The 23,864-nt window shown below is 43.2% G+C and overlaps 1 protein-coding gene across 1 annotated transcript; it reads right to left on the minus strand.

Moving 5' to 3' along the window:
• On the minus strand, window positions 1-17,503 carry LOC114702884 (baculoviral IAP repeat-containing protein 1a-like). The gene is made up of 6 exons (XM_028883499.2): window positions 17,374-17,503; window positions 14,461-14,682; window positions 11,704-11,856; window positions 11,296-11,382; window positions 8,197-8,361; window positions 1-1,755 (listed from the first exon to the last, which is right to left on the minus strand). The coding sequence occupies exons 1-6, from the start codon at window positions 17,501-17,503 to the stop codon at window positions 1,391-1,393; spliced, it is 1,122 nt and encodes a 373-aa protein (XP_028739332.1). The 3' UTR covers window positions 1-1,390.
• Between the last annotated feature and the right edge of the window lie 6,361 nt (window positions 17,504-23,864).

Raw genomic sequence — 23,864 nt, forward strand, 5'->3', positions numbered from 1 at the left:
ACCTTGTCTCAAAAAAAAAAAAAAAAAAAAAACCAGAAAGGAACAAGAAAGAAAGACTTAAAGTCATTACATCACATGCAAAGCTCTCAAAAGCCTCTGGAACAAAAGCAGTTTTCTCTAAGCCCAATTTCTTCCTCACATAGGCAATGGATGGGGGATGGTATGGCCGAGCATGGCCACACCAAGGCTGGTGAATATATAGAAGCCCTGCAAAGACTAAAGAGCATCTCTGGAAAGAGTCGTCTACATCCTGTGCTAAAATCGACCCATGCTTCATCATGGGTGGGACGCAGTCATCCTTAAACTGGCCATTTCTTACCTCCATCAAATGCTCCTTCCTTGTGGCTTTTACATAGATCAATGCTCCCTTCCCCACCCCTTCCTGTTGACCTTGGCAATGGTGGGTTCTTGGTATGAAATTGAGTGCGGCTCTAGTCTTTTAGGACCATACCAGGACTGCTCATCACTGCTCTACGTTCAGTGATGGGCATGCAGGCTTTAATAATCATCAGTCTACACAGTTAATGAATGTCCTTTAATATGATGGTTAGTTGTGCCTTTGGTTTTGAGACAGGATCTTCCGATGTAACCAAGGCTGCCCTGAACCTCCTGATTCTCCCACCTCAGTCTCCTATATGATGAGAGCACAGGTGTGTACCACCATACTCAGCAAGGGTGAAATGTATTAGGAAATTAGGTATTATAGGTATTATTCTTAAGGTGTGTTAACTTGGCTTTTGTCGCATTTGTTTAACTCTGTGAAGCTGTGTTGCTTCCCTGTCTAAAACCCCTGATGCACTAATAATGCGCTGAACGGCCAATAGAGAGCAGGCAAAGGGCTAGGTGGGGCTGGGAGCCAGACAGAATAAAAGGAAGGAGAAATCTGTGAGAAAGGAAGAAAGAGCAAGAGAGATCCAAGAGAGGCAGATGTGAGGGACCAGCCACTCAACCACACGGACAGCCACGGAATAAGAGTGAAAGTAAGATGTACAGAAGTAAGAAGAAAGGTAAAAGTCCAGAGGCAAAAGGTAGATGGGGATAAATTACAGTTAAGAAAAGCTGGCAAAGACGTTGTTGACAGTCCATGAGAGGCTTTACCCTCTCTGAGAAGTGGATGGGAGGAGGGGTGGGGTGAGGTAGGGGGAGCTTGGGGAGGAGAGAGAGTGGGAACTGTGCTTGGTAAGAAAAATGAAAAAACAAAAAACTTTTTAAAAAAAGTAAAAGTAAAGCTGGCAGGAAACAAGCCAAGGCAAGGCGGGGTATGTATAATTAAGAATAAACCCCTGTGTGTGACTTATTTGGGAGCTGGGTGTTGGTCCCCCCGCAAAGAGCAAAACCAACTAAGTACAATTAGGTATTTAGAACTGCCAGTAGCCCTCGGCTGCATCCTTCACTTCTGAATGACAGGAGAGAAGGGCACTATCCATTTCCAGAAGACAGTCAAGCGTCTGGACTGAGGGTGTCTCTCCTTCACAGCATTAATCACTTTCATGTCCTCTTCATCCAGGAGCCAACTGAACATCTGAAGAATGGTGAGGCTGGGCAGTCGGGACACACACTGACCCAGAGCCTTGACAGTGGTGGCCTGAACTTGGATGGATTCTGGGAGATGCCTGGAAATGTTGAGCATTTGCAAGTTTGGCAGGTTGTCCAGGGATTGAAAGAAATGTCTGTACCCTTCTTCTGTAATCTTGTGATTCAATGAAAGATCTAAGTTCTCAAGTTTCTGGAAACCTCCGCTGGTTGCTCCCTTGGCTGGAAAACAAAACATTTATGAAAAGAATATCCTGAGGACTTCAGTGATGGTGACAAGTTATGGGTACCACTCCCACACCCACCATGATGAAAGTGGGAAATGCTCAACATGACGTTTTAGAGACCATTCTTTGAAAGCTCTAAACTGCTGCTTGGTTGATAGGGAACCACCTGGCCAAAGCACAAACAGTTTGGAGGAAGCAGAGGTCAGGAAGTTGAGTTCACACAGCTTTGGCTGCCATGGCAATGCGGACTTCTCTTCTGGTCTCACAGAAGGACATATGTGAAGGAAGTTACAGTAGAAGGAACTGAGAAATTGAGGCAACAGCGTCTCCATTTTTGCAGAGTACAGAATCCTAACAGCTTGTCCTCTCACTGGCTACCACAGTGTCTTCCACCTAAAGCCCAGAAGGGACTCCCTGGCTACTGAGAGCTGGGGCTCTGAAGGAAATGGAGCCAATGCGTTGTTGCTTTTCATTAAAATCAGTAGCTGCCTCTTAAGCAACTGCTGTCCTGATTGACAAATGCAACTCCACAGCTACCAGTAGCCATGTGGCAGCAATGGCCACAGCCAGGCAGGAATTCTGTCCCCTCAGGCACCAGCTCTGTCACTGCTGCTGAAGGGAACTTTATCTAGATCTCTATCCCTCTATAGAACTCAAAGGACTGGAAGGTCGAGGTGAAATTCTGCTCACTCAGAGAGGCTGAAGAGCAAGTAGCTAATCTTCTCTCCTAGTTTGCAGCTCCTCAAAAGACAGCAAAGCATGTCCTTCAGCTCAACCCCGACTTAAGAATCCTAGCTACACGTGGTTCTGCCCTATCACTCCACGTCAGTTAGTTGTAACCTCCTGATCCAGGTTAATTTTATTTAATAAACAAATGTAACATGTCTTTGTATCTTAAACAAATATTCCACAGCATAAATGATTGCAATACATCTTGAATTATTATTCCATAACATTTCCCCTTTTTTGTCTAAACAAAAAGAAAAGGTTTTGACTTAAACAGAGTCTTACTATATACAATATAAACAATTATCAAGGACTATATTCACAATGTCCAGTTCATTTGTGTCTGGCAAATTTAAAGAAAATACTCCATTATCTATCCTATCTTAGTGAATCCAAAGTTTTATACCCAATTTATTTTATATAATAACTAAGGAAAACTATACCTCTAATTATTTAGTCTTTAACTCCATCCATGACCACGGAAGGAATTAATATTACCTAATAACAGAGACATTTGGTGCCTGGACAGTCACCTAAAGTTCTTCTGCAACATTAGGGCACACATCTTCAGATGACAGGCTTAGAATATCTGGCAGACTTCTATGAAGCAAGAATTTTGAAGGACTATCCTGTCTTATTTTGTCAAAGGTCAGTAGTCACTTTCTTGTAGGCCCAACATGTCTAATTTATACAGCACACTGTCAGCAGTCAAGGCAAAGCAGTTTCCAAATGGCTAGCCTTGCCACACTGAAAGCAAACTCCATATGGAGGTTCTTTGATGTCCATCATCCTTTTTTGAAGTAAATTGGTACTGCCAGAGCAGATGTGTCTCAATGTTATGAAAAACCTTAGGTTACCAAAATATTTTGGGGTGGTTTTCAAGATAGGATTTCTCTGTGTAATAGCCCCTAGCTGTCCTAGAACTCACTCTGTAGACCACACTGGCCTTGAACTCACAGAGATCCACTTGCCTCTACCTCTCAAGTGCTGGGATTAAAGGCGTGTGCCACTGCTGCCTCAGTAAAGAAATATTTTAAATGCCATATTCTATGGGTTTTTGAAGTGTTTGAAACCATTCATATATCGAAATATATCTACTTAACCTTGAAAACAAACCTAATGTTGCTACAAGTTTGATTATTTTGGAATAATTACTAATCTCATTTCTTAATTATCCATTGTATTTTTAAATGAGCTGAATAAGTACAAACCCCAAGGAAGAGTAGAAACACATATTCGGTATAACAAATTAACTTAAAATTCATATCAATATTCCAATATATCACTGTCAAGTTTCAGAAAGTCTCCCTTGATCAAACCTGATCCATATTAACTTGGAACAAGCCCACAGCCTCTTGTTTCCTATGGAAACTAAAGCAAAACCCCTTCTCCAAAGCATTTTGACTTCCACTTAACAAATATATATTTTTTTATCTCCATTGTAAAGTTAAGGCATTCTTAAAATATCTAGGCTGGTTTACTGCAGCAGTCCTTTCAATGCCTTGACTCTTAGCAGCTGTCGTTTGCTTATTAACAATCAAAAAAATTCAAAAGCCACACAATACTATATAGGCTCCAGACTCCCTGTGGATTTCCAATGTTAGGTGGCTTTTTTTTCTATTACTCTCTCTTTAAAGAATATTATTTTTTAAATTATTCACTTTTTATGACTTTACCCTTTTTCTTTTTCTTAAACCTATGCACATTATAAAACACACTGGAACTTGTTTAGAGGGTTTTCTCCCATTTGGACCTCTTTTACTGCATGTCTTACGGACTTTTTTTTGACAGTATGAGCAAATGTCAAGCTGCTAAGCTACATCTGGGTCCTCTGTGAGGCTCTGTTGGCTGGCTCTGCTGGCTTCTCGGTTCGTGGGAACCAAGACTAAAGCTCACAGCCCGGTTGGAGGTTCATATGACCAGGAACTGCATCCAACCCCACAACTCTGGAATGGCAGTGCCCTGCACTGTGGCAGGTGTTTTGTGTAGTTTTTAGTTTCTATTTAACATGAAAAAAAAAGCTGTTTAAATCTCTGCTGTACAGCACAACTTCTTAAAGGAGACATTTCTTTCTTTCTTTCTCTTTTTTTTTGTTCTTTTCTTTTCAAGCTTTCTCAGTCCTTATGGATATTTAAGCCCCACGTTGGGCACCAACATGTTGATTGTTTTTTACTCTTTACTCTTTGCTTTCTGGAAGCCCGCCACCACCCAGCTCCCAAATGAGTCACACAGATGCTTATTCTTACTTATGGATGTATGGACTTAGCTTTACTCATTTCTAGACAGCTGGCCTGTTGCTCCTTCAGTGGCTGGCTGGCATCTGCCAGACTCTGCCCTTCTTCTCCTGTCTCTCCCTTAGATTTCTTACCTGGCTCTATCCTGCCTTGCCATAAGCCAAAGCAGCTATTTATCAACCAATGAGAGTGACACATATTCACAGCCTACAGAAAATATCCCACAGCATTTACCCTTTTCTGTCTAATCAAGAAGGAAGGTTTTAACTTTAACATGGTAAAATTATACATAACAAAAGAGTTATCATGCAAGAATCAGTTATAATATCCAGTCTATTTGTATTTGGCAAAATTAAAGAAAATACTCTATCATCCATTCTATTTTTTGTGAGTCTAAACCTTCATATATAATTTATCTTTTATCATAACTAAGAAAAACTATAATTACCTAGTCTTCAACTCTATCAAAGACCCAAGAAGGATATAATATTACCCGAGAAACAGGAAGTGCATTGCAAGCAACTTCCAAAACTCTTAAAATGGCAGAGACATCTGGCTGCCTGGACAATCACCCAGTGTTCCTCTGCAACGTTGGGGCATCCATCTTCAGCCTACAGGTCTAGAGTCTCTGGCAGACATTTTAGTGAAACAGGAAATTTGAAGGACTGTCCCGCCTATACTGGCAAAGTTTGTCAGTTGCTTTCCTCTGTGCCCTGCAGAATGTCTGGCATTTTCCTCTGTGAAGCAGGAACCTGAATGGCCATCCCACCTTGTTTTGGCAAAGTTTAGTGATCACTTTCCTGTGGGTCCTGCATGTCCAGTTTATACAACATACTGTCAAGCAGTTCAGGCAAGAGCAATTTTTTGCCCAAATGGCTAGCCTTGCCACATGAAATCAAACTCTGTAAGGAGTTTCTTTGATGCCCATCATCCTCTTTGAAACAATTGGTGTTGCCATGAGCAAATGTGTCTCACCATCAAAAAAAAGTCTAAGTTCTTAAAACATTTTAAATGCCATATTCTAAAGGTCTTTGAAGTGTTTGAAGATTACCTATGTAACTGAACTATATCTTGTATACCTAAAAAACCTAATATAGCTATGTTTGACTATTATAGATGACTATTAATCTATATTTCTTAATTATGTATTACAACTCTAAACTAGTGACAGAAACGTAATATCTTAAACAAGAGTAGAAATATAAATAAAGTATAACAAAATTGACTTTAAATTTATGTCCATAAACCAAAATCCATACCATCCATTGTAAAATATTTTGAAATGAACAACTGTTTTTTGGATTAAAGTGCATCCAATAATCCACCTTTTTAAATCATAATAATCTACTCTTTTCCCCCACCATCTCTATAGCATATCCCCACTTCTTCCTTAGAAAGAGACTGACTTTGACCATTAACCATTTACAGTTAACCTTTTTTTTTTTTTTTTTTTTTTTGGTTTTTCGAGACAGGGTTTCTCTATGTAGCTTTGCGCCTTTCCTGGAACTCACTTGGTAGCCCAGGCTGGCCTCGAACTCACAGAGATGCGCCTGCCTCTGCCTCCCAAGTGCTGGGATTAAAGGCGTGCGCCACCACCGCCCAGCCCAGTTAACCTCTTAGTAGCAAACAAACATCCATAAACAATACTTTGTGATTTGGGGCATGGTTCTCTAGACTATTTCCTGCTGATTGGTGGTGCTGGTAATCTTATAGGGATCCTGAGAAATTTTGAGATAATGGCCAAGTCCTGGGAAGACCAGCTGTACCCTTTGTTGATAGATATTACCTGTCAAGATTCAGAACCTGTCAGCTAGGTGGTGGTGGTGCATAGCTTTAATCCCAGCACTCGGGAGGCAGAGGCAGGTGGATCTCTGTGAGTTTGAGGCAAGCCTGGGCTACAGAGTGAGTTCCAGGAAAGGCCACAGAGCTACACAGAGAAACCCTGTTTAAAAACCAAAAAAAAAAAAAAAAAAAAAAAAAATTCAGGAGGTCTACTCTGATCACATGTGATCAATATCATTAATGAAGAAATCCATAGCCTCTCATCTCCTGTAGGAACAAAACTTGAAAGCATTTTTTACTTCTATTTGAAAAATATATTTATTTTGACTTCTCTTTTAAAGTTAAGGCATTCTTAAAATATCAAGGCTAGATTGTTTCAGAAGTCCTTTCAATTCCATGTCTTTTAGCAGCTATTGTGCCTTTTTCTTTCAAGTGCTGGTCAATCTGAAAGCTTTTCCTCAACTAAAGCTTTGGGTTTTCCTACCTACGAGAATCATCAGAGTGCCTAACTATAAGGGATTGATAAGACCTACCAGAGCCAGAACATGAAGCAACCTCTGTTGAGGGTGAAAACAACACTGTGGAGAGGTTTGATCCTTTGTTATTTAATTGTTTGTGTTCAAAGTGTCATGTTACCCAGCCTAGCCTTGAACTAGGAAATCTCGAACTCTTGAACCTATCAAGAGTTGAATTACAGGCATGTGACACATCTAACCCAAAACACACTTAATCAGTCCATGTGAGGTAACTCAGAAATTTGACCCTAGAAATTACTAAACATGGACACTGTATGAGAAAGTTCTTAGAAGCACTTCATAGATACCAACTACTAGAAACAACTCAAGTGTCCATTGAATGGACACAGAGTGCAGATCGGTCAAATAATGGAATGACACACAGCAGTGAAATCAATCACTCTGGTTACATGTGTTACTAGGAATATGAAGCACACACACATTTTCAGACAAAACAGTGCCTATTGCACAGGACTCCCTTCCATGAGGAGTCTGTGGTAAACGACTCTATGGTAAAGAAAGCAGTGTAGTGGTCATCTGTGGAGGAAGAGAAGGGCACAGTTGCAGAATGCACACAGGTCTGCATCCTCATCTGGTTGACTCTACACTTACTTGGATAACAAAATTTTCAGCAATGTGAACAGGAACATTGATCCAGTTCTATGTTTCAGCTTGTTGCACATTTGTTTACATATTGTCAGTATTCAATTGATTAACAGAGGATCTGCCAGGTATATGGAACACCAAGTGTCAGAACACAGATTAGTGGTCCATGGTGCAGGGGTAGAACACTGATCTAGTGTGTGTTAGGGGCACTGAGTTCAATTTCCAGTACTGGGGAAACAAACCACAGGTGGATGGCTTCTATACACCCACTAAAACAAAGAGGCTGTTGACCTTCCCAGTCAGAACAGGATGAACCTATCTGCAGAAGAACACAAGATGGGGGTTGGGGATTTAGCTCAGTGGTAGAGCACTTGCCTAGCAAGCGCAAGGCCCTGGGTTCAGTCCTTGGCTCCAGAAAAAGAAAAGAAAAAAGAAGGACATGAGATGAAACAGTGTGGTGGTGGAAATGAGGAACAGTTTGGAAGACTATCATACTAGACATTCGCAGCAGACAGCTCCAATGATGCCACTGCTTCCACACAGGGGGAAACCCTTTCCCTGAGGGAAACTCACCGATTTCCATCACACTGTCATCATCCAAAGTCTCCTTAAAGGCAAGAACTCGGAGGCACCGAAGCTGCAGACACTGCTGGACAATCAGTTTGGCCACGTGGTGAATCCCGTCCCCAGTGGGAAGGAGCAGTTCCTCCAGGTTCCTGAGAGAACCCAGAGCCTGGGCTGTGGGAGACACCACAAAGCCATCCTCAGTAGTAGTCCCAGCATGAGCGAGCAGCTGATGACCTAGACCTTCTGCAGTCTAGGAGGCCCCACCTAGCAGGGGCCCTCCTCGTCACTGTCCTCTCCAAGGAAAGGAGAAGGGGTCAGCACACAGCTGTTCCCTGCTGCTCTCTGCAGCTGGATCCTCCATCCTCCCCGACCTGACTCTTCACACAGGTCCAGGCTGTCTGTCCATTTCTGCTCTCTCTTCTAAAGCAGGGCCTCCACTGCAGGTCACTCTCCTAACTGCACAGACTTTGGCCCCCTCCCTCGCCATCCCACCTCCTGCCGTCACTCTGAGGACATCCACCGGCCTCATTAAAGCCTTGTCCACTGCCCTGACAGCCTTCCACCCCTCATCCAATCTTCCATAGCATGATACTCTGTAGATCACAGGATGACTAAGTCTCGATTTCTGCGGCCTCACAGAAACTAATTAGAAAGACTTTCTGGCATGAAGCAATATTCCTGATTTATCTTTGACTTTTCTCTTCTTAGTTCTGAAATAAAATATTTCTTGTGACATTGACATCATGATGGGGAAATGTATAGACGGCCACCCAAACTAGTGGAAACCCATGAACTGTGGACCAATAGCTGAGGAGCCCCCATGGGACTGGACTAGCCCTCTGGATAGGTAAGACAGTTGTTTAGCTTGAACTGTTTGGAGGGCCCTCCAGGCAGGGGAATTGGGATCTGTCCCTGGTGCATGAGTGAGCTTTTTGGAGCCTAGTGACTAAAGTGTGACACCTTGGCCAGTCTTGGTGCGGCAGGTAGGGGCTTGGACCTGCCTCCACTTAATGTACCAGGCTCTGCTGACTCCCCATGGGAGACCTTGACTCAGAGGAGGTGTGAATGGGGTGAGGGTTGGGAGGTGGAAAGAGGGAGGAGGGGGCATCTGTGGTTGGTATGTAAAATGAATATAAATTTTCTTAATAAAGAAAAAAGAAAAAATATTTCTTCACAGTCCTTGGTTTCTTTAGGAAAGGCAGTATTTAGAAATCAAGTCTAAATTTGGGCAGTTGGCTTAGTGATAAAGGGCTTGTCTAGCATGCTGGATACCAAGGCACCACACACACACACACACACACACACACACACACACACACACACACACACACTGAGCCTTATTTGGGCCTCGTTGCTCATCTGAAAGCAAAGCAAGGTGCATTTCCAGCAGCTCCACTTGGCAGTCTTGAGTCAGAGTCTCAGCCTGTCGTCCAGAATGGCTAGAACTCATAATTCTGCCTCATCATCTCAGTGCTGGGATCACAGGCATTTGTTACCACTCTCGGCTTCTAGGTGATCATTCTTGAATAGGGTACATAAGACACCTACCCACTGAAAGAAATCACACTAGGTCTGTGTACAGAAAACTCTTCCAAAGCTTTAAAAGGAATGAACCTCTGAGCACTTGTGTGTTCATTACTGCAACCATGATTTCCAGCCTCTCAGGAGACTGCGCTGAGGAACGTGTGTCTGTATGACTGCAGATAAAGAAGACTGGAAATGTATTTATTACCCTGTATGTTCATGGGTGAGAGCAGGTAAGAAGGCTCAGTTGGTAAAGGCATCCGCAGGCATGCCTGACAACCTGAGCTTGATCCCAGGAGTCCACATTATGGTGAGAGAGAACGACTCCCACCTGCTGTTCTCTGACTCCACGCACATGCCACTCACAGCTCCACACATACACAGACGGTAAATGCACAAAAATATGAAGAAAACTTCTGAGTCCACAACAATATTTTCAACGTGATTTTCTTTCTCTTTCTGACATTTATTTTGCTGCCCAAACTGCTGTTATGAGCGGAGGCTCATAAGCAAAGCTTCTCAAGTTTGCTCTGTCACAACTTACAGACACTAATTTATTTCAAAGGAAAATTTGTGGGACTGAAAAGATAGCTCAGTGGTTGAGATCACTAGTTGCTTTTGCAGAAGTCTCAGGAAGAGTTAGTGCCCGGCACCCACATGGTGGCTGATAACCATCCGGATCCAGTGAATCCAAAACCTTCTTCTGACTTCTGTGGCCACCAAGAACATATGTGGTGCACAGACATATATGCAGGCATCACTCATGCTCATAAGACAAGAATAAACATTTTAAAGTTTATTTAATTATCTTTAAAGGGAGCACACACATTCATGAGACGGGGACAGCTCTCAGACTGGGCACAGGAAGCTGGACAATTGCCTTCTGATTGGGTGTGCTACAGTCTGGGGTGTGGCCTTTCCCTGGAGTTATAGTGTTTGCTTAATTTTAAATAGAAGTTTTCATATGTATTTTGAAACCTTTGAAACAAAAGGGACATTGCATGTTTGGAGTGGGTGCCAGAATATGAAGTTCCACAGTGCCTATCATGATCAAATTCTCTCCTAAGCAGTCAGTGAGTCTGAGAACAATGCATTTAATGAGATCAAGTGTGAGGATGTGTGGAAGCAACAGTGATGGCATCTGGGGGTGTCCTCCTAAGGACCAGCATAGGTGGTACAGCTGACCCTCTGTATCAGCACATTCCACCAACCACAGGTTCAGTTTTTTAAAAACTGTGTCTGTGCCAAACGTGTACAGACATTTCCCCCTCATCATTATTCCCAGAACAACACAGTGTAACACTTGTTGATATAGCATTTACATTGTATTAGGCATTGTAAGCAATTAAGAGATGGCTTATGGAGGATGTGTAGGGACACAGGCAAACACTGAACCATTTTATATCATGGAGTGGAAGATCTTCTAGTGTTTACATCAGCAGAGGTTCTGGACCAAGCTGCCATGGATGTCAAGGGACAACTGTACACAACTTGCTTTCTTGTAGGTTCATTGAAGAGGATGAGGAGGAAGGAGGGGAGGAGGATAAAGAATACATTAAGAAACTCTGTTTATAAACTTACCAAACTCTTCTGATGTTTCCTTATCTGGAAACTGTTGGCGCCCAAGTTTCAATATCTTCAAAGCCACAAAATTTGGCAAAATGGTGACTAGATAAGGGAAAATGAAATATAGTTAGTTCAGATACATTCCTGTGACACAGAGGAATACCATTAAAGTAAGAGTGTTTCAAAAGTGATGAAAAGTGATATAATAATCAGATTGAATTACTATGACTAAGTAGAGGAAACAATTCTGAAAAGGAAATGTTTACGTGGTAGACACAGATGCTCTTCATTGTTGTGAAAGACTCACTGAAGTCAGGTGCTGTCACAGTTTCTGTGACATCAGCAGACTTTTAATTCTAGAGTACTTAATGACTTTTTGCACAGGAGCATCTGAAGTCACAATTGTAAGCTTATAGTTCTTACCAAATGGCATGGCTTCAAAGCATCGTCCAGAAAACTCAATCTCTCTGAGTTTCTTGCAGGAAGCAAGCACAGTCATGAGAGACTCACAATTCGAAAAGAAATCACATTTCAGGTAGAAAACTTGGAGATTTGGAGAGTTCTGGATCAATTTAACTGGAAAAGATGAACGATATTCAGAAATTCAAGAAGGTTACAAATTACTATCTGGACTGGCCTCTCAGTCCATAATCTCCAGCCACACCATTAAACAGACAGTGATGCAGTGATCTAGTGCTCAGGCCATGTTGGGCGTGTGCTCAGCTTCTGCCACTGACTGATGAGCAGAAGACTTGGGGCAGGTTCCTGACCCTCTCTGGATCAGTTTTCTTCTCTCCATATTTTATCTTCAGCATCAGCACCCTGATATCTCTGTGTTTGCACTCTGCCCGGACGCAGCAGGAATTCTGTACAGAGTCACATAAAAGAGTATCGAGGACTATGGGGGTCCAGCCCTCTATAGTCCCCTCCCAGGGTCCGGGAAGAATCTACAACCAGCTGATCATTAATCTTTGATGAAAAGAATCCATGTACACGAAACTCCTTAGTCCATACACTTTATTATTCTGTGTCAGTTTTCTCTCTACAAGCTTCTATTCTCTTTTAGCTCCTTCTTGCCTGATTTCTCTCTATATTTATCTACTGCTCCCTCTAAGTTCTATCTTAATTCTCTTATCTTAATTCTGCCTTATCTTGGCCTTTTCATCTCTTCTTACCCAGCTAGTACTTCCCCATCTGACTCTTCCTCATCTTCCATCTTGTCTACACGTTCTTCTGATCAAAATCCTCCTTATCCCTCTCTGTTCTGTCTCTAAGTTCTCTCAGTTGTCTACATACCTCCTATGTCTCCCAGGAATCCAGTTATAAACCCAAGCAATAGTAATCCCCTGATCGAGCAAGGTCACCAGGATTGAATTCTATGGGGTCATAAAGGCAGGTAAGAATTTTTCTCAGGCAATGACTACCAGGCTTTCTTTTACAATCCAAAATGGGAGTGGTAAAAGAGGAGGTCAACAGAGTGCTAATAACCGGTTAATATATGAAAAGGTGGGTCTATGTGCTCAGTCTACATTCTGAGACGTGGTTAGGTAAGAAGTTAGGGGTCTATAAAGTTAGTAAGGCTGTAAGAAGGAAGGGTCCTAGCTAAATTGTGTAAAGCTATTACTTAAAATCCACCTGACCTAGGTGGTGTCTCCTTGTGGAATTTACCTTAAATCAGGAGACTAGCATGTGAACTGTTATTACTGTCAATCCTTGAAAGAGGTTAAGGGAGTTATCTGATTCCAGTACTGAAAGGGGAGAACCAGATGGGCTGTGGGGAAGGAAGCCTTTCCCCAGGTTATTCTCCAAATACCTTAAATGTATATGTCCAAAGAGTGATCAGTCCATACTGTTAGCACTTCTAGGGGCAAATCAATTGGGAAAACTATGAAGGCACACATGATTTTCATAACAGAAGACAGCAGATATGTAACAAGCCAAGTAACACCAAAACTCCTTGGATTTGGCTTCCTCTGAAGGAATTCCTTGATCCCTTCAGGTAGTGACTTTGCCATAACCAGCTGCGTTCTTATGATAGATTCCTGCAGCCCTCAGCAGAAGAAGGGACAACTCTGAAGCACAACTTTAAGAATACGTGACCTTATTTATTTTGTCTGTGTTTATATGGTATGTGTGGAGGTCATCCTTGGCCATAGGACACATGCAAAGGTCAGGGCAAAAGTGGGTGAATTGTTTCCTTCCACCATACTGATCTGTGGGACAGAGGTCATCAAGCTTGGCAGGAAGTACCTTTACCTGCTGATCCATCTCCACAACCTGCAAAATGTTTGTTTGTTTCTTTTGTTTCTTTTCAGACAGGGTCTCATGTTGTATCTCAGGCTAGCCTGGAAATAGCTACATTTCCAGAGCTAAGCTGGCTTGATGTTGTGACAATCCTCCTGCCTCAGCCTCCCAAATTCTGGGATTACAGACATGAACCACCATGCCCCACTCTGGTCCCCTTTTCACATTTCCTTAGTCCTCAGTGTTCAGGGTTTAACAAATTAAGGATCTGACGGGGCCTGAGTCATTTTGCTAAATGACATGTTCTAGAAAGATGGCTGCACAGCTGTCCATCAACAGGAGGCTGGGGTGGAGAGAAGTTGCGTAAAGGTCCAGGTTGCCCCCAGTCAGATTTCCTCCCTCAGCAGGCAGATCTGCAAGCGCCACTAAAACAACATCAAAAGGAAAGAACTCCACAAACTGCCTTGAGAGGAAGTGTGCTGGGAGTTTAAAGCTCAGACCCTGGAGTCACACCTTCTCCTTTGAAGATACGTTTTCTCAGCTGGATAAACCTGAGCAATCACTGACCTCAGTTTCCCCAGTTGAGAATCAGCAATAATCATTGTGTCTTCTCTCACACAGTGGTCTGAAGAGTGAGTTAATATTTGTACAGAGTTCAGAATAGTTCCAGTCATGTTAGAGACTTGGGGTTACAAATAAATGTCTGCCCTCTTAATGATGAAGAACACTGTTCCAATACCTTCCCTTGGACACAGTTCACACTGTCAGGTCTTTAATGAGGAAGAGCGCTGTCCCTACACCTTCCCAAGGACACATTTCACGTTCTCAGGCCCACAGAAATTTTTAACTAATGATGATTTCATGATTCTAACAATTATTATCCAAGTAACTTTCCCAGCTGAAATATGACCTGAGAGATCCAAGCACCATTCTTACCCAGTTTGGAGAGGTCAGACTCTGTGGAAGTTTGGATGGATAACTTCTCCATGTGGTGGAGGTCTGGGAAATCTCCAGGGATGATCAAAAGCACATCTGGAATGCCATCTAGTCCCACAGACAGTTCTTTCAGGCTTGAGAACTTGTCCAAGTTAGCGAAAAGTTGACCTGGGAAGCAGCACATAGTTTCCATCACATCCCAGGCGGAAATTCTCAAGTGTTCTGTGATTTTTAGATATTTTCATAACGAAACATCTCAGAGACTCTAACATCTGTTTAGGAAGCACATCCATGAAGAATGTGCCGTCTGCAGCATCTGGTGGTCACTGAGCACAGGGGAAGGTCTGTGGTGCCCTCCAGACTCACAGAATAAATAAGACAGCTCCCCAACAACCACAGCGTGGGAACAACTGGTTTTGCACATGCAAAAGGACACAGTTAGACTTCAACGTAAATAAAAATGTAACTCGGCACCTCTCTACCAAAGCAGATCTGGCATGTCCTTTTCCAAGGTCTAGTACCAGGTAAGTCTGACATCTTCCCCTCCATTCACCCATCCCCAGCCCACTAGTTCTAGCCTAGATTCCAATCCAGCTTGTGGGCCTAGTCTAGCCACCTCTGTCTGTGCCACTGCCAAGATCTAGGATTGTCCCAGGACCCACTCTGCCTCCCTCCTGCCCCTAACCTTCAGGCCACTCACACACCACATCTAACCTCTCTACCCAGCCAGGTCCTACACAACCTTCTCCAGTGTCTAGCTGGGTGAGTTTGCCTGATGCTCCCCTCATCACACCCAAACAACCCTCACATATACCCCTCAACTCCAATATTGGACCAGAAGGAAGATCTTTCACACCAGCCCAGTGCCGTGTGGGTCCACCTGAGCCATATCCAACCTCAGGTTCAAACCAACCCACACATCCTCTCTTTTGCCCAATCTGCTCTATTTATATCTGACACAGAACTATCAAAAGAAGTCTCAGCACAAAAATAGGAAAACTGCTAAAGGTCAAGGCAGTAATTCCCCCACTACACACACACCCCACAAATCTATTAGTCCTGTAGAAATGTCTGTCAACGAGATTGACCTGGGTGAACCTCAGGTCACAGAAGTGAAAAGAATGACCAGGCACTTGACCAAAGAAGTTTATGGAGAATGTGAGGAGTTTTAAAGATGACACAAAGAAACAGCTCCATGAAAATAAGGAGAAAGAACTTAAGAAGAAATGCTTGAGTGTTGCCCAAGAACACACAAACCTAAGGCTAACAGACGTGATGAGGACAGTCCAAGACTTGAGAAGGGAATTCAGTCAGAAGATTGAAACACTGAGCAAGACTCAATGAAATGAAGATGGAGTTGAAAAACCTAGCAACTCAGCTGGAACTCTCAAAGGAAAGCCTGAGAGTAGAGTGAGAGAGCAGAAGATAGAACAGCAAGACTCAAAGACAATGGAAAGCTATAGACCAAATAAGCAAGAAATATCCAAATTACACACACACACACACACACACACACACACACACACACACACACACACACGAGGAAACTAACACACAGGAAATGTGGGACACCAAGAAAAGACCCAACTTTTAAATTTTATGAATAGGTGAGGGAGAAGAATCCCAAGTCAGTGACATAGACCAGCTCACCAACAAGATCACAGAAGAAAACTTACCCAAACTAAGGAAAGATACACCAATACAAAAGATACAAGAAGCACAGAGAACACCAAATGGATAGAAACAGAAAAGAAACTCTTTGTGGCAAATTATAATTAAAATATTAAGTATACATAGCCAGGTGGTGGTGGTATTTGCCTTTAATCCCAGCATTCAGGAGGCTGAGACAAGCAGATATCTGTGAGTTTGAGGCAAGCCTTGTCTACAAAGTGAGTTGCAGGACTTCCAGAGCTGTTACATAGAGAAACCCTGTCTTGAAAAACAAAACAAACAAACAAAAATGGTTAAATATACCAGCAAAAAAAAAAAAAAAAGCAAAGAAAAAAGAGGAAATACTAAAAGCATCAGGAGAAAAAAACACAAGTCACATATAAAGAACAACCCATCAGAGAAACAGCTGATTTCTCAATGGAAACTCTGAATGCCAGAGCCTGGAGCAATGCATCCCAAGTCCTCAAAAAACTACAACATCCAATCTAGTCTAATATACTGAGCAAAACTACCTGCCATATTTGAGTAGGAAAAAATTTTCCATGGTATAAACAGCCTAAAAAATTACATCCAATAAACAAAACCTAAATTAAAAAAGGAGACAATATTTCAGACCAGAGAGGGATGGGCACAGCTAAGAGAGTGCAGAAATTGAAGGTACAATTACCAAATACAAAGTACCACTGAGAACAGCATCACCACCAGAAATCAACACCACAATGACTGCAGTCAACACTTCAATAATAACTTCAGGTATTGATGCCCCAATTTTCCAATCAAATTATGTAGGCTGGCTGAATGAATCAAAAAAATAAAATCCTGCAGATCATGGAGGGCGGTGGTGGAGTATGCCTTTAATCCCAGGAGTCAGAGGCAGACAGATCTCTGTGAGTTTGAGGCCAGCCTGGTCTACAGAGCTAGTTCTCAAAAAACAAAGAAATAATAATAATAATAATAATAATAATAATAATAATAATAATTCATCTACTGTTGTCTATCAGTAACACATCTTAGCTTTAAATATAGGCACCTATATCGAGTAAAAGGATGGATAATAGTACTCCATTAAATGAAAGCTCATAAGGCCTCAACCCTACAAAATCCCTACAGGAAACTAAGAGATGCTGATAATGAGGGAAGAGCACACCAATTGGTTATCTAATACCAATTAACATCTGAGACAATGTCTGTGGCTCCTGTTCAACCAAGGGCCATGTAGATTCCCAGGGTCTGGCCTGCCACCTGGGGCTATGCTGGTGTCTGAGGACTGAGCTCTCACCAGGAACATGCAGTCTGGGTGGCCTGTGCTGCCACTTAGGGCCATGGTGACATCCAGATCCAGGTTGCTGCTGAGAACCATGTCTGGGTCCATGGCCCTACTGCAGCCAGGATCTGTGTTGAAGTCTGTGGCCCATATTGTTACTGAGGGCCATGTGGAGGCCCAAAGTCAAGTCAGCCACCTGAGTCCACGTCAGTGGCCAAGGGACATGCTGCATCTGGGGTAAGGCAGAATAGAGTGGCCTGCACTGCTATCTGATATCATGGTGATATCTGGGCCAGGACTGCAGCAGCTGGGGGCCATGACTGGGTCCATGGCCCCCACTGCAGCCAAGATCAGTGTTGATGTAGGAGGTTCCTGTAACCATCGAGGGCCACATGGATGCCCAACACCTGGGGCCAAATTAGTGTCTGAGGACCACACTGTCCCAGGGGCCGTGCTGATCTGAGTGGCCTGTGTTTCCATCCAGAGCCAGGATCTGTTCCACGCCCGATCCACTGGGGAGGACCATGTCTGTGGCCCATGTTGCCTCATGGAGCAATGGAAACCATGCACGATGGGATCAGAGGCCCATTCTGAGCTGGCCTTGTCCTTCCCTGTCCTTGGGATATCTGGTACTGTGCCTCACTGGATGCTGCAGCAAGAGAACTGGCCTTGACCCTCATGACAGAGCTGGCCTCCCAAACTCTGGAGAGATGACCCCATGCCTCACCCAAGACAGAGGAGATCTGACCCTGATGGCATGGGCACAGGGGAGATGGCTCCGCGCCTCACCTGAGGGGGTTGGCCACAGTGCCCTGGACTGACCATCTGAACCACCACCCAGGCTCACCTAGGGCTGGCCCAACCTGACATCTACCCCCATCTAGGACCTGCTGGAGCTTGTGAAGGGACTGGTTCTGTGGAAAAATAACCACAGGATCTCCATGACTCACGGTGGCTGCAGGATATCCAAATGAACTTTTATGTGAGGATCCAGTGAGGACGGTGTGCCAGAAACCAGAGCCTTGAACCAGACTCATAACAATGAACATTTGCAAATAAAGCTGTTTAGACAAAAAGGTAGACTTGTCACACCAGGGCTCCCAATGCCACCAGGACTAATGAAGAGGTGCTGGAGAGGTGGGAAAGATGGAGGAACGGAGAGGGTTTTGTTGTTCTGAGGTATTTTTTCTGTTCTTTTGTTTTGGTTTTTATTTTCTGTTCATGTTTCTTTGGTTTGGTTTGGTTTATTTTGCATATTATTTGTTTAACTAGTTAAAGATATGATGCACTTGTTTAACTATGTAAAGCTGTGTTGATTTGTTTAATTATGTACAGATGTGTTGCTGTTTTACCTTGCCTGCCTAAGGCATCTGACTGGTCTAATAAAAAGCTGAACAGCCAATAGTGGGGGAGGAGGAATAGGTGGAGCTTCTGGGCTGTAAGGAGGAGGAGGAATTTAAGTTCCAGGAAAGAAAGAAAAGAAGACAACAGGGAGACATTAGGGGCCAGACAGACAGACTGACACAGAAGAAGCAGAAAGGTAGGACACACAGAATGACAAAAAGGCAAAAAGCCCCAGGAAAAATGTAGATGAATAGGAACAGGTTAAATTAAGTTAAAAGAGCTAGTGGGACAAGCCTAAGCTAAGGCCGAGCTTCCATAATTAATAATAAGTCTGTGTCTTTATTTGGGAGCTGGTTGGTGGCCCAAAGAAAATTCCAACTACAATTTTGGTTTGTTTTTTGAGTTTTTTTCTTTTTTTTCATTTGGAAGGCCACTGCTGGGAGGCTGAATAGGGAGGGACTGGATGGTGAGCAAAATTGGGGTGGATGATGTGAATTTCCCAAAGATCAATAAAGAAATTATGTTTTAAAAAGAGGAAGACAAAGGAAGCCACAGACAGAGCAGAGCATCCTTGAGCAACAGCAGCTGCTGAACACCAGAGCTATGCTCTAACAACAACAACATTTAATGATCAAATATGTACAGTGGTATAAAAGCTTAGAACAACTGAATGAGAGGCAAGTCAAGTCTAGGGGCTGAAAAGACGGCTCAGCAATCAAGAGCTCTTGTTTGCAGAGGACCCAGTGAGGTTCCCAGCACCACACTGGGCTGCACACCACAGCCTGGAACCAAAGCTCCAAAGGATCTGATATTCCCTTCTGACCTCTGAGGGTACCCACACGTACATGCTCATGAAAACACACACACACACACACACACACACACACACACACACACACACCACATAAAGTGAAATAAATATTTTTTTAAAAGAAATCATTATAAAGGCAAAGTGCATACAAAAATAAACATTGCTTAGAGCAGTGGTTCTCAACCTTCCTATTGCTGCAACCCTTTACAGTTCCTCATGTTGTGGTGACACCCTCAACCATAAAATTATTGTTGTTGCTACTTCATAAGGGCAATTTTGCTACTGTTATGAATTGTAATATAAATATCTGATATTTCTGCTGGTTTTATGTGACCCTTGTGAAAGGGCCATTGTACTCCCCAAAAGGGTCACAACCCACATGTTGAGAACCACTGGAGTAAACGAAGGACAGCTAAGTAGACACATCTGCGCCCAGGTAGACTGTCGCTCTTGTTCTAGGTAAGATGGAATTCTGGAAGGTTTTAAGAAGGCATCGTGGTGGCCTGTGTAAGAACAGCCCCCATAGGCTCCGACAGTTGGATGCTTAGTCACCAAGGAGTGCAACTCTGACACAATGAGAAGGATTAGGAGGTGTGGCCTTGCTGGAGGAAGTGTGTCTCTGGGTCAGGCTTTGAGGTTTCAGCCCTCTCTGCCTATGGGTCAGGATGTGGCTCTTAGCCACTGCTCCAGTGCCTACCTGCATGCCACCATGCTGCCTGCCATGATGATAATGGACTAAACCTCTGAACCTGTAAGCAAGCTCCCAGTTAAATTCTTTTATAAGAGTTCCCTTAGCCATGGTAGCTCTCCATAGCAACTAACAGTGACCGAGACAAGCATGCTCTGCGTGGCTTTTAGAATTACTCTGACAAGCCTTGTGAAGAACGGAGGAGAAGAGAATAGTGAATTGAAGGCTATCATGAGTACAGTAGGTATCTCAAATAAAACTGGGAAACAGCCCAACACTCAGGAGGCAGATCTCTGTGAGTTCGTGGCCAGCCTGGTCTACAGAGTGAGTTCCAGGACAGCCAGGGCTGTTACACAGAGAAACCCTGACTCAAAAAAAACCTAAACATATAAAACCTGGGAAACAGATCTAACCCTGAAGCTCCCTTTCCTGCCCCCTCCAGACAGCCCAACCCTTGTCCAGTCATTCCTCTCTGTCAGTCAGGGCCAGGTCAGAAAAACAGAACACACAGCAAGCTGTTCAACTGAAGGAGCTCTTATTAACTCTACAAAGTATGGGGCTTCGTGATGGCACTTCCAAACATGTGTCTGCTAGACTTGGATCATGGCAATGGTTACAAAAGTGTGTGTGTGTGTACCATGGCCTGCTTATGAAGGTCAGAGGCAACTTGTGGGAGTCTGTTCTCTTTCCAATGTGTGGTCTTGGGGATTGGAACTCAGGCTATCAAGCTTGCTGGTGTTGTCTGCAATTCAGGTGGCATCTTCTTGTCGTTGTTCCATATCCTCTCTGGAGACCTTGGGAGTCATTGCTAGGAGGAGGGAGTCTCTGTTATAGTAAGCTTTTTATCAAATAATTTAAATGCCGTATTCATCAGATCTTTGAGGACCATTATGTATTAAATATATCTGAGCTAAACAAATCTAGGCCTAATCTTGAAAACATCTCTCGGTTTGGTAACAATAACCAGGCCAATTTGTTATTCTGTAGATATATTAGTCAAATGAATCTCTCAGGTTCTGTTTTATTTATTTCTTAATAGCTTATAATTAAATAAGATTTAACAGTTTATGCTTTAAACTAATATCTGGATAGCCGGATGACTAGCCTTAACTTGTATTCCTTAACATAGAGAAAATGTAAACTCAGACATTCAAAACCAAACATACATGTGGTCACATTTTCATTCATACCTACAGAGTAGACAGACATTTTTAAAACTATGAACCTTTGGAGTCTCAATGTAACAGCAGAATAGCAAGAAAAAGAAATCAGAAACATGTTTTATCTTTTATATATCTCAAATCATTTTTATCATTATTTAAGTCTTTTCATCCTCAGACCTTCATAACTTGCTTTTACACATTCCAATAACTTGCATTTCACATACTTTTTTTCTTTCCAAAACATTCTTTTTTATATTCCCAAACTTAAAATCTTTACATCTTAGACCCCACATGAACTTTGCTTTTACTCAAACCTCACAACTTACTTGAACTTTAAAGTACTTAAAGTTCTGCCGGGCGTTGGTGGCGCACGCCTTTAATCCCAGCACTTGGGAGGCAGAGCCAGGCGGATCTCTGTGAGTTCGAGGCCAGCCTGGGCTACCAAGTGAGCTCCAGGAAAGGCGCAAAGCTACACAGAGAAACCCTGTCTCGAAAAACCAAAAAAAAAAGTACTTAAAGTTCCACATTTTTATAACTCAAACTACTTTCTCAGATCCAAAATATCATTTATTTAAACTTTTATCCTCATATCTCAGGCCTTTATATTTTTATAAAAACATTACATTCTAAAATATTTTTTATCTAATTTGAGTTATCCTCTACTTAGAATTTGATAGTTTTTTTTTTCTTATCTTACCCAATAATAATTTGTAACCAATTCTCTTAAATGATGGTGAGTATCTGTAACCCATTGAATTCAAATGACCAAAATCCATGTATTGTTTTTTTTCCTGTGGGAACAAAAGCATATTTTTTAAGCTAAATTTTTTTGTAGTTATAAAGAATCAATTACTTTATTATCTATCTTGAGAGGTAATCTTTTTTTTCTTTTAGTGTATTCAGCTTTTTTTTTTTTTACAATTTATTTATTTATTTTTTTCATCAGTAATTCATGTTGATAGCATGCTGAAATTACAATGCCTTGAGTAGCTTAGATTTTACAATTGAGATGACTTTCTCCCCCCCCCCGCGCCCGTTTTTAATTTTTTTTGGGGGGGTGTTGTAGTCAAAAGCATATTTTTTTAAACCTAATATATCTTTAACATTTTTTAAGCATTACCAGGACAGAGAAGGGTTAAGATGGAAAACTAATGACAAACTTGGCTTAGGAAGGAAGGGAGGATGATTTTGATTCAGAGAATGTAAGCAGTTAACTCCCCACCACCCCCAGGCTGAGCTCGTGATCTTTGTCGCCCAGTTCCTGTATGGCCAACCCATCACGCCCTGCTCCTCCATATCGAGCCTGCCCCCCAGAGGCCGCGTGCTTGCCCCCTCCAGATGGTGCTGCCATGCGCACCCCCACCCCTCGAGGGCTGCAGGGGCCAGGCATCCTGCCCCTGTCTCTGGCAGTCAACCTCGGCCACCCAGGCCAAGGATGTGGATGCATGGAGCCCTGCTCTCTGGGAACTCACCTCCGTGCTCAGGGAGGGGCCACTGGAAGCCCCAGTCTCATACCTTCCCAGGGGCCAGGGAGTGGCCCCCGCTGGTGAGCTTCCCCCACCCACCAGTGCTGCAGGTCTGATAGCAATAAGGAAAGCTGGTAGTCAGGAACAAGTAACATTTACATAGACGTAAGAACCACTTTACCAGGATCAGGTTTTTGTTTTCGTTTTCCTTCTCGGCCTCTGATCCGCATACCCTTTGCAGCCCAGTACTCTCACTAGGGTCTGCAGGAACCACAGGGAGTTAGTTCTTCCCACCGTCAGCATCAGAGGTTCCCTCCAGAGAATAAGTAACATTGTTAGTGCTCATTCTGCACTGCAAAAGGTGACAGAGTTTCCCTTGGGAATCAATCATTCTATTGTGAGCAGTGGCTAGCACATCCTTCCACTATGCTAGGCAAGGGTCTAGGGGCGAAAAGGGAGACTGTCCTATAGTGACCATCTTAGTCAACAATAAGAACAATTAACATGCTACACACAAGACCAAGGGCACACCGAAACAAACTTTGCCCCAAGACACAACCAACAAAGTTCCAAGAACAATGACAGGCTGATGTGGTCTGGAGGCAGCAACCCTCCAGGCTCAGTCACACCAAAAACAGTCTGGATTTGAGGCTCTCATCCTCAGTTGAACAGACAGGGGGGCGGGGGCGGGGGGGGGGTGTTCCACATCCCCATCTCCAGGGCTCAGGACGTCTCTTGAGACCCCCGTGATTCCGGGACACCAGCACGTCTGCTGGATGCCTGCCACAGGCACTGACCACTTCACAGATTTAGCGTGCCTCAGAAAATAAATGTACAGAGCCACACAAAGACAAGAACAAACAAAGACACACAGAAACTTAGTGGCCGGTTAGAAACCCTCAGATTAGGTTCTGGGGGAAGCAGGGGATCCCGGACGAGCCCCCAAATGTTGTGCCCAGGTTGCAAGACCCCCAAGCAAGACCACCACAGAGCCAAT

This window comes from Peromyscus leucopus, chromosome 11 (genome assembly GCF_004664715.2).
Source record: "Peromyscus leucopus breed LL Stock chromosome 11, UCI_PerLeu_2.1, whole genome shotgun sequence".
In the NCBI taxonomy this organism is placed as follows: domain Eukaryota; kingdom Metazoa; phylum Chordata; class Mammalia; order Rodentia; family Cricetidae; genus Peromyscus; species Peromyscus leucopus.

What these genes read in the sequence shown, in the direction of transcription:
- LOC114702884 (XM_028883499.2), bottom strand. Translation starts at nt 17,503, where the DNA reads ATGGACCCAGACATGGTTCTCAGCAGCAACCTGGATCTGGATGTCACC. An exon ending in GGAAACATCAGAAGAGTTTG is followed by an intron (nt 8,362 to 11,295) that starts GTAAGTTTATAA and finishes TGTCTCCCACAG; the next exon opens with CCCAGGCTCTGGGTTCTCTC. An exon ending in TGACAGTGTGATGGAAATCG is followed by an intron (nt 1,756 to 8,196) that starts GTGAGTTTCCCT and finishes TTTGTTTTCCAG; the next exon opens with CCAAGGGAGCAACCAGCGGA.